Genomic DNA, 11,007 nt, shown 5'->3' with positions numbered 1-11,007 from the left:
TAGGGAATGTTAATAGCTTTGGTGGTAAAATTATGTACTTTCCTCCCTTATTATTCTTACTGGTGTCTATTTTGTAGTTTTTCTCAATAGGTATTCTAAAACTTTGAAAGTTTAAAGTTTTTAATAAAGTTCATTCTAATATGAAATAGAAAGGACCTCAAATAGGAACCTGATTTGAATCTGTAAAAATTATATTGATACCATATTTATGATTGAAAGAACTATTATGAAGTGTTCTAAAATAAATACATCATACATTTTAATAGCATATTAAATATTTTATTTAAATTAAGAAATATAACAATAACATTTGCTCCACTGTTTCGATAAAATTTCACATTACTTACAAATAAATAATAACATTTCCTCAAGTACCATATTTCAAGTATTGCAAAGGTGTCATGAAAACATATTTTTCAAAATGAATAGACTATATTCCAAAATTTGGTATATAAATCCAAATGTAATACATATTATACATACTAAATTTAAATAACCTAAAGATAAAAATCATTTTAAATAGTCAAAGCAGTTTACCCCTATGTAATGGAAGTCACGAGACATATGCCATTTTGACATGTACTCAATGGATTACATCTAGGAAAACCACTCTCTGTGAATACTGTTTATCCTGGTGTACAGTTCACCTAAAAACATTCTCTTTAAAACATAGTCTAGTTTTGAAAAAAAAATAAATGTGGGTCAAGTATTTTTAAAACTGCAAGTTTCTTTTAATTAAATTCATCTACTTTTATTTCTCCTAATTTACCTAATGATGCCATTAACAAGTTTTTTTTTTATGAGGTTTTATTCCCGAGGTTGTCCTTAACTTTAAAAATTTGTTTACATTTCACATTTTATATTTTCACCTTCAGTTTAAAAGACATAATATATGTCCGATTGTAACAATTCTTTTTTCTTGCAATGCTTTTATTAGATAAAAACTTAAAATTTTACTTCAGAAAATCCACTTAGATCAATGCTTTTTAATGACTCTAAAAGCTTCTGAATGTATTTTATTAATATTTGAGTCAGAATTCTAGATTTCAGTAGGGATATTATATAAATGCCTCTTTTTTAAACTGTTTATTTCATCTTGGTTTTATTTAAAAAAACTTTTTTTTTTTTTAAAGATTTTATTTATTTATTCATGAGAGACACAGAGAGAGAGGCAGAAACATAGGCAGAGAGACAAGCAGGCTCCCTGTGGGGAGCGCGATGTGGAACTCGATCCCAGGACCCTGGGATAGGATCTGAGCCAAAGGCAGATGATCAACCACTAAGCCATCCAGGTGTCCCTCATCTTGGTTTTAAAAGTCATTAAATACTACTCTGTTAAAATGAATTTTTTTTCTTGACTTTGGTCCATTCAGTGTCTTATCTCAAAAGTTAAAATTACTGTTTTTCTATATCTAATATATTTAAGCATAAATTTTAAGGGATAAAAATATAGTTTGATATTTTATTATGACCACATGTTACAATGTGGCCACAAGATCACAGGCTTTCCTCACTAGAAAAGCTAGCTTTAAACCAAATATTGATTTTCCTCCTGCAACTCACACTTGTCTATGGACTCAGTTACCCAATCTTGTTGCAGGATTTTAAACTTTCTCTTAAGAGTTCTTCGAAAAGATTTTAAAACTGCAACACGACTATGATCCTCCCCAATGATTACATGAGACACTCCCTGAGCTAAGCAAGAAACTACTTTTGCTCCATGAAATCGAAGCTCCAAAGCTGTAATTGCTAATCTCGTTCCCTCGATTTTGGTACTCAAGTCATTAATAACAGCATACAAGTCCAGATAAACAATACAATGTCGGAATAGACAGAGTGGGGAGCGGTCCCAGGAATACCGATATTCTAAATCAGCAATCAGAGAAGCCATTTCTCTTGGAGTTTGTTTGCTAGAATTTTTAATTCCTGAGAACACTTCCTTCAGTTGGTTCAAATCTAGATCAACAAAATAACTGTCACCATAACAATCATATTCACGGGCAAAATGTTCTTTTGTCGATGGGCACATGTGAATCATAAAGCGAGGCTGCCACGGCACACAGCTTTTGGTCTTAAAACACTCTAACAGCCACTCAGGCTTGACAACATCATGTTTATTTGAAGAAATGATGTTTTTCACTCTGATGTTCTCCGATCCTGCAATCACGCAGTACGTGTCTGGGCCTGGGTTTTGTACTATATAACCACCAAATTCTGCAATTCTGTTCTCCAGGTCAGGCTTTGGATGGCTGTCTGTTCCACTCATAACACAAAACTCCACATCTTCAAATATATTAGAAACCTTATTTATATTAGAAAGGTTGGGTGCTTTCAAGTGCTCGATAATTCCAATAATTTTCTTAATCTTTGGGGCAGCTTTCCGCTTCTTTTCTTGTGGTTCATCATCACCACCTATGTCAAGGTGTTTAGATGCAAGCTTTCCAGACGCTTTCCCTCGAAGTTGCTCTAAGTCATCCACGGTAGTACATTCATGCCACTCCTTGTCTTCCCTTATCTTTTCAATCCGTGGAAAACGCAATGTGCAGCCAGTTTTATACATATCACTGGAGACAATCTCTGTTGCCTTAACTTGAACAATGACAGAATTACAAGGCTCAATGTATACCTCTGGCTTCTCTGTTCCACATAAAATGCTGCTTGGTAGAGCTTTTTTATGGAAAGGCTTCCAATGTTTGGCCAATTTTAAACCCAGATCATACAGTTCTTTCATAGTATAACCTGAACCAACACGGCACAGAGTATGAAACACTGACGGTTTTTCACCAGGAGGAGGCTTCTCTGCTACAGCACACAAAAAATGAGACATCATTCCACCTCGTGAACCTTTGCCCCAATAGCCCCCAACAATTAAGATGTCCAGTTCATCCATCAGCCCATCTACATACTCAGGCTTAATTTTTAACCATCCTTCACCTCTTTTGTCTGGCTTGTAAATAGATAGAGGATGTTTTATCATGATTCCCTCTTCTCTTTTATCTATTGCTTCATTCAAAGCATCGATTACTTCTTTCTTAGTATGAGCTTGTGTTTTTTGCACTATTTCTATTCTACCTGGTATTGGTGTAAAAACACTAGTAAGAATTTCATACCTCTTTTTCAGCGTTTCACGTCCCAGCTTTTTATTATTAACCATCAGTACATCAAAAACACAGTAACAGGTTTGCAGATCAGAATCCTCCACCATTCTTTTGATATCAAACTTATTCCCCTTTTGCATAAAAGTTTGTGTATTAGGGTTGAAGGCCATCATCTCGCCATCCAGGATACAGATCTGTACATCTGTTTTGAATGCACTGTGAATGAACGGTGTAAGAGAACCTTCCCGTGGAGAATCGCCGAACTGATCCGTATAGTTATATCCATTTCGGGAGAAATACTGATACACATCCCCGTCTTTGTGCATTTGCATACGCTCACCATCTAGCTTGGTTTCAATGTAGAAACTCTGGTGTTTCATGTCCTTCTCTATTCGCTCAATATCTGCTATAGCAGCCAGCATAGGTTTAAAGGCAGAGAATAAAGTGATAGAAATATCACTGAGTCCTATGGAAGGATCATGCAGTTGCCTACAGACTTTTTCCAGATCTGTAGTGACATTATGCAACTCGGCAGCATCATTATGGAAAGCAGAGAATACAGATTGCTCACTAAAACCAAGTTTTAAGTCTTTTACAATCATCCGTATAAGCCACTTTTGTTCCAGTGCCGAACTCTGAGTTATTAGCTGAAGAAGACTTTTCTTTATCAGGTCCTTTTTTCTGGCAGAATTATTGCTGGCAATTGAGTCTAAAATGTCATTTACTTGCTGTATGGTTAAACTTCCTTTCTGCAAACATCTTGGTTTCAACACAAAATATGCAATTGTTGCAAAGTCCCCAGCATCTCCACGAGTTCCAGTGGGTGTTCTGTAATTTAAAAGTTTAAGGGCGTCTTTTCCTTCTTTAGGTAAATTAAGCAATTCGATATAAAGTTTAGCAAGCATAGTTTCTTTGATTCCATAGGCCATTCTCTCTCTTTCTAGCTGAGGAAGAATAAGTCTCATTGCTGGATAAAAAGAGTCTCTGACATCTTTTTGGTTCTTATGAAGGGCATCATGAAATCTTCTCCAAGAATCTAAAAATTCTCTGAAGTGTCTGATTTTTTCTTCACGTCCTTTACTTCTCTGTATTCGTTCTAAAGTTGAACACAAATCTGCAAAAGGAACGTGAGATGCAACAGTTTGTGAAGTCTGTGTGGCAGCCATAGAAGCGATGGTGAATCCTCTGGTTTAACTAATAAGGCAAAAAGAGAATAGCTTTAAATAAAATATAAAATTCAACTAAATATTTAATGTGAAGACCTTACAGAGAGTGCCTCGTTTGTAATAAATGTTTATCAATGTTTGCTACATGAAAATGAATTAATTCTATAAATTATATCTCTTCTCAATCTCTACATTTAGTGAAAAATCAACTATGTTACTTCAATCTTATTTAGTATTTATTATTGAAAGTATCACCAGCCCCTTTCCCTACATTTATGATACTGAGATGGACCACTTTGTTTTTCTCCCTAAATCCAACTTTCAGTGAATTAATGATTCCATTCCTTACTTAGCACATAATGCAAAAGAATAACAATAACAGAAAAACAAGGCTCAATTCATTTTGTTTCTGGGTTTCTGAGGGAAGGCCTTTCCTTACATTTCTCCTCTTCTCCTGTCAGACTACCACACAACATCAGAAATAGATGTTTTTAACAAATCACTAAAAAAAAAAAAAAAAAAAAAAAAAAACCAAATCACTGATTTGAAACTTGGCGTTGCAGGAAGAAAAAAAAAAAAAAAAGGTATCTTCTTTTAGCCAAACAAAGCCTATGTCTGTGTTTACTTTCATTTCACTACTAGCTATGCCAAATCACTCCAGTATTCAAAACACAACTCAAAAAACCTTCCCCATGAAATCCTTACTTAATGTACTTCTTTTAGCTATTTTATCATAGTAATTTAAATAGCTTTATAAATTTAAATTAGTACAGTTTTTTGTTCATATTCACATGCCATTTACTCTCCAACAATTCACCAGCTACATATGCACCAGGGAAACATACTATAGACAAATAGTATGCTTCTGCCTTAATACAGCATACATTCTGTTAAAGAAAAAGGGGATATAGTGGGAAGTAATTATAAAATGCTAAATGTTTTAACAAAAGTAAAATGTCACGAGACAGTTTTTCACTGAAGCATTGTCTAAAGTCAGAGAGGAAATAACAGGTACCTTGCTGGGTTAGGGTCTAGACTATTTCCTAAAGTGGTCACCACAAGTGCGAAATTTCTTTGAAATTTTAAATATTCATGCAAATTCTTTTTTTTTTTTTTTTAAGAGGTGGGGAGGGGCAGAGGGAGCGAGAGAGAGAGAGAGAGAATCTTAAGGTTCCATGCCCAGTGCAGAGAATGACACGGGGCTCAACCTCACACCCTGAGATCATGATCTGAGCTGAAATCAGGAGTCTGATGCTTAACTGAGCCACCCAGGCATCCCAGCAAATTCTATTAGAATCTATATGATATCAGAGCTATTATATTATTTAAACTAGGTAACATTAAAATCCATTCACTCTCCCAATAAGGACTTCAAGTAAAAATGTGCATCCTAAGAATATAAACTACATTCTGTCTTGTGGTTTCAGATACCTTCTGGCACATCCCCATGTTGCCTAGAGAGCAGGGAGTCAGAGCAGCCTTACAGGGAGGAAGGAGGTCTACTGTCATCTCTGGAGACCACTAGAGTCCCTGCAGCAGCAGACAAGACAGCACACACACTGCCGGCACACCGCTGCATTGTCTGATATCTGGCACAAGAGATCCAATGGCTGGATACGGGAACACTTTTACTACAGTCTCCAGAAACTCAGGAGGGGTGATCTGCGTCCGTAGCGCCTGGCACTTGGTAGGTCTGTTTGTGGAATGGATTACTGAGCCCCTAGAGTTGGGTCCCTGGAAGATCACATTAGGAAAGGCCAGCGGCTGGTCACACCCCCGCAAACCCCCCACATATGCAGGTTAGGATTCAGTTTGGTCAAAAACATTTAGCAGCTGTGACTGCACTGGGCAAGTTTCTCAACACCCATTTGGTGGCCTTTTGTCAGAAAGGCCACACTTCTAGGTCTAATGCCTGACAAAGGAAATTCAACTTCTATGGAGTCAGTTAGACCAAGAGGTAAACCCATGAGACACCATTTTCCTGAGACTTTTATCTTTGTTTTTTTTTTTTTTTTTTTTAGACTTTTATCTTTGAATCAGTAACTGCTCCCTCTCTCTGTCTCATCTGCATAACTGACTGAACCACCTGGTTATGTATGTTCACTGTCTACCTCTCAAAACAGGCTCCCTCAAGCCAGTATATAATCTTGTATTTATAATTCATATATTATATATAGATATAATATGAAGAATGTTAAGAAATACTTTTCTGAGCATTCAAGATGGGTATATAGTTTCTGAATATCTGAGTATTCTACTTGGTCTTGGTTTCTCTCAACAATCTCCAGGCAAAGACTCAAATTACTTTATAACCACATTGAAATCTAGGTTCAACATGTATCCCAAAATTGCTCTAACTATAACAAGGGTTCCAAAATTAGTATAGGATGAATTGGCTTAAATATTTTTACTCATTAAAATTGTACCAAAAAAATAAAAAAAAAAGAAAATTGTACAAAAAAGTCAAACATTAGAATTTCCACTGCTTTTAAACATTCTCATTTTATCTTCTGGATTCTGAGGTTGCTAGCTGATGTTTTTGATTTGTGGGAAAAAAAAAAAAAAAAAAAAACGTTTGTGGTTAGGGTTCAGGCTCTAGAGACCACTAAATGTGAGTTCAACTGTGAACTCAACAACTTAACAGCTGCATGACATGGGGCAGCCACATAATGTCTTTGTCACTTTCTGTAGTGTAAAATGGGGGTAATGACTGTAGAAGGTGAGATGAGGATGACATCCGGTATGTACACAAGGTGCTTAACACAGTACTCGGCAGTCAGCAAATCCTTAATTTTAGTTCCATAATGCTTGTTGATGCAAGTGACATTTAAAATGTAAATGTCACAAAATATTAAGGAAAAAAGGGAGGGACACGCTTACCTTTTAATAAAAATCCTTAATTTTAGTTCCATAATGCTTGTTGATGCAAGTGACGTTTAAAATGTAAATGTCACAAAATATTAAGGAAAAAAGGGAGGGACACGCTTACCTTTTAATAAAAATCCTTAATTTTAGTTCCATAATGCTTGTTGATGCAAGTGACGTTTAAAATGTAAATGTCACAAAATATTAAGGAAAAAAGGGAGGGGCACGCTTACCTTTTAATAAAAATCCTTAATTTTAGTTCCATAATGCTTGTTGATGCAAGTGACGTTTAAAATGTAAATGTCACAAAATATTAAGGAAAAAAGGGAGGGGCACGCTTACCTTTTAATAAAAATCCTTAATTTTAGTTCCATAATGCTTGTTGATGCAAGTGACGTTTAAAATGTAAATGTCACAAAATATCAAGGAAAAAAGGGAGGGGCACGCTTACCTTTTAACAAACATAAGCAAAACATTCAAGAGAATGAGTACAATTCGTATACAATAATGACTCATCGTCTAACTCAGCGGCTGCCTGTCTTGTCCTAAAGTGACACGACAAAACATACTAGCAAAGGTTGTATTCGGTGACGATGATGACTCAGAGCGATTTTACAGGAGAGAAAGCGGCTGGTGCAAGTTAAGTGTCCTTCATGCAGCCCCCGAGCAGACGATGCTCTTCCCTGGGGGACAAAGGTCTACAGCAGCCTCCCTTCCAAGCACCTGTGACATTCGGGGGGAGTCTCCGCAGAAAGGAATCTGGGGCAGGAAAAGGCCAGACGGCGGTGGCAGCCGAAAGGACGACAAAAGACGAGATGCGAGAAGAGCAGCAAGGCTCCAGCCTCTCGGTCCGGCTCTAGGCAGGGGCGCCCGCCTGCGGAACCACGGGGGGGGGGCCGGGGGGACACACCCCTCCTCCGCCCCCCCCCCCAAGGAAGCCCGCCACGGACCCCGGGCGCGCATCCCGTTACCTTTCTGAGCCCGAGGGTCCCCACCGGCTTGGGGAAGGGGGGTCCCCGGACTGCAACACCGCAGCCAGCACGGTCCCGGGGGGCGACGCGGGCGAGCTCCCGTCCCTGCCCCCGCGTCCCGGGGATGGGGTCCAGATCAAGGACCCCGAGCCCAAGGCCCGCTTCTAACGCAGCGCGGTCGCCGCGGTGGCCCGGGCCCTGCACCTGTGACGCCCGGAGGGGCGGAGGGGCTGCCACACTTTTTGTCCCGAAACAAGAAAAGCGAACTTTCAAGCCCACACGCCTGTGCCGGGCTGAGAAGACTCGGGGCGGCCCCCCCTCCGCTCGTCAGCCAGTCCCGGCGCCCGCCCGCCCAGACGTGCCCGGGGCACTCCGAGCCGCCCCCGCCCCCGCCCCGAGCCGCGCCGCCGCCCACACGTCCTACCGGCAGCCGAGCCGCAGGTGAGGTCACCAGACCGGAAGCCGCAGCACCGGGAGCCGGTTCCGCCGGCTGCTCCCGGCGCAGACGCATTCGCCGCTGAGGCCCGGAGACGCCGCGACGTCAGGAAGCGGACACGCGTCGGCGCAGTCGCAGCGCGGGGCCGTGACGTCACGGGGATGCTGTGCGCACGCGCGCGGAGGCTCGGGCGGCTTCCCTCCCAAAACAGCTGCTGCTTCCTTCAAATGGAAAAACAGGCATTAGGGAGACAGAACGTAAAGACTGCTAACTCTGGGAAACGAACTAGGGGTGTTGGAAGTGGAGGAGGGCGGGGGGTGGGAGTGAATGGGTGACGGGCACTGGGGGTTATTCTGTATGTTAGTAAATTGAACACCAATAAAAAATAAAAAATAAAAAATCTAAAAAAAAAAAAAAAAGAAAAACAGGCATTTGCAAAATTGCCTAAGGCTGTCCTTTCCTACTTGTTTCTCACGATGTTGCAACTTTGATGTGAGTTCTTGTCTCTTCATGCAGAAATAATACATAATTCATAAAAATACCTGATACCTAATTTTCAATACAGACAGTAAAGAGTTGCATGCCCAGAAATCAACTATGGACTCTTTGAGCGTCCGTTCCAGGATCAAAAATAAAATTATTTGGCAAACCTTTCTTCAGCACCAATACAGTAATTGTGCTAAGTATTCAAGATTGAGATGAAAACAAACTCAGTCCTTATGTCCCCGGAGCTGTTGATTTCTACCAATGTTTTGTTATGGCCTGTCCTCTTTCATGGAGAATTGAGAAATTATCCATGACAATGGGGGAAACAACTTGCGGAATTATTTCCTCTTAGCATAAGATATTGTTGCTCTAAGATGTGGTATTATAAGAAAGTGATATTTTGCTGCAATGGATTCTGAGAACATTTTGAAGCTGTTAAGTGCCCTTAGGGGTCCTTAGTGTACAAAAATCGCATTTTACAAAACTGACACTTATTTATTAATTCACAGTATTAGTAGAGCTAGACTTAGGGCTCCTTCGAGTCCAACAACAATTTCCTAGTATGTCTAATTCACCTAAGTTATCCAAAAATGTCTCTAAAATCAGCTATGAAGTTTCAAAGTCACAGGATACTCTCGTGATGGCAATTTCTCTACCCACTATTTAATTTATTTTGGAGCAGCACCCAACAGTTTTGGTAGAGGACATCCCATAGTTGCCCATCTTATGAAAGGACATTTGTCTGTGCACATTTGCACCTTGTTCAGCATCTACTGAGCTCCTACAGTATCAGAGTTTGCACTTTATGTTGCTGATCTAAGAACCACGGATTATGAAACCAAACTCCAAATTGATTCAAATTTTAGTCTCCAATTTACCATGATATTTTAGCTTTTCTAACGGTTGGTTCAAAGATAATCAAGGGTTTCTCATTACGTATTTTCTAGAGTTGCTGTGATTATTACTTTATATAGGTAGTCTACCCTAGTGCCTGGCATTTATTAGGTGACACATCAAGAGCCTGGATTTGACCTGGAGCGCTCTGACTGATGGCAAGATAAATGTCTATTTGTCGTTGTTTTTGTTTGTTTCTTTTTAATATGAAATATTCTCTCTCTATATAAAATAAGGTACAGAGAATAGAGAATGGCTGAGGGAGGGGGACAAACATCTGTAGAAAAACAATTTAGTACAACTTGATGCCCAGGTGGGTTGACAGTGAAGCTAATGAGAGGCACCTGATGTCTCAGTAGGTTAAGCCTCCTCCGACTCTTGATTTCAGCTCAGGTCATGATCTCAGGGTGGTGAGATGGAGGCCCCTGTCCGGCTCCACCTTCTGCAGGGAGTCTGCCTGAGATTCTCTCTCTTTCTCTCTGCCCCTCTCGCAACTTGTGTTCTCTCTCAAAATCAATAAAATCTCTTTAAAAAAATTTTTTTTTTTTTTAAAAAAAGACAGTGCATCTAATGAAATATTAGCTTCAAGGGCTCATTTGTGTGGCCACTTCCCACGCCCTGGGCTCTAGCAGTGTTCCCCTGGGCCCGTGCTTCTGTAAAATTTGCAAAAATAAGATTATTTTGCATTCTTTTCCTTTGAAAGCCCGTCTAAATCTCCCCAGGTTCAGGCGTCTGAGAGAGGTCGGAGAGGGCTGGGTTGGGAGAAAATAGAAACAAAATGAGTTATGCATGCATTGTAAGTAGGTAAGGGAATACACTTTAGTGCGCTCATAACTCTATTAGGCAGACACGCTTTCTTATGTAATTAATATTTATTCGTGTGCACACTTAGAACTGTGTCCCGAAGGGAAATCTGGAGCATTACAAACACTCACCCTGGGGGCCCCCCGCCCCGAGGAGTGTCGGAAGGCCTCCAGAGGCCGCCCGGCGCAGAAGCCGCGCGGGGAGCGCGCTGCGAGCTCCGCTGGGCCGGGGTCCAGGCTCCGAGGTATCTTGTCCTCGCGGGCCACCGTCGCGGGGACTCCCCGCGA

General features: G+C 40.2%; 1 protein-coding gene across 5 annotated transcripts; it reads right to left on the bottom strand.

Annotated features, from left to right (window-relative positions):
- Positions 1-257: 257 nt before the first annotated feature.
- LIG4 (DNA ligase 4) lies at positions 258-10,998 on the bottom strand. Of its 5 annotated transcripts, none has more exons than XM_072782406.1 (3): positions 10,852-10,998; positions 8,525-8,757; positions 258-4,212 (listed from the first exon to the last, which is right to left on the bottom strand). In XM_072782406.1, exon 3 carries the CDS (start codon positions 4,061-4,063, stop codon positions 1,529-1,531), a length of 2,535 nt encoding a protein of 844 aa, XP_072638507.1. In that variant the 5' UTR covers positions 4,064-4,212; positions 8,525-8,757; positions 10,852-10,998; the 3' UTR covers positions 258-1,528. The 5 variants fall into 5 exon arrangements, with proteins under 5 accessions (XP_072638507.1, XP_072638504.1, XP_072638505.1 ...); XM_072782403.1 differs by having other exon boundaries at positions 258-4,292; positions 10,852-10,966; XM_072782404.1 differs by lacking the exons at positions 8,525-8,757; positions 10,852-10,998 and adding an exon at positions 8,101-8,427 and having other exon boundaries at positions 258-4,292.
- Between the last annotated feature and the right edge of the window lie 9 nt (positions 10,999-11,007).

This window comes from Canis lupus, chromosome 17, assembly GCF_048164855.1.
Source record: "Canis lupus baileyi chromosome 17, mCanLup2.hap1, whole genome shotgun sequence".
NCBI lineage: Eukaryota > Metazoa > Chordata > Mammalia > Carnivora > Canidae > Canis > Canis lupus.
Note: the sequence above shows the minus strand (reverse complement) of the source record. Positions and strands in the feature narration are given on the sequence as shown.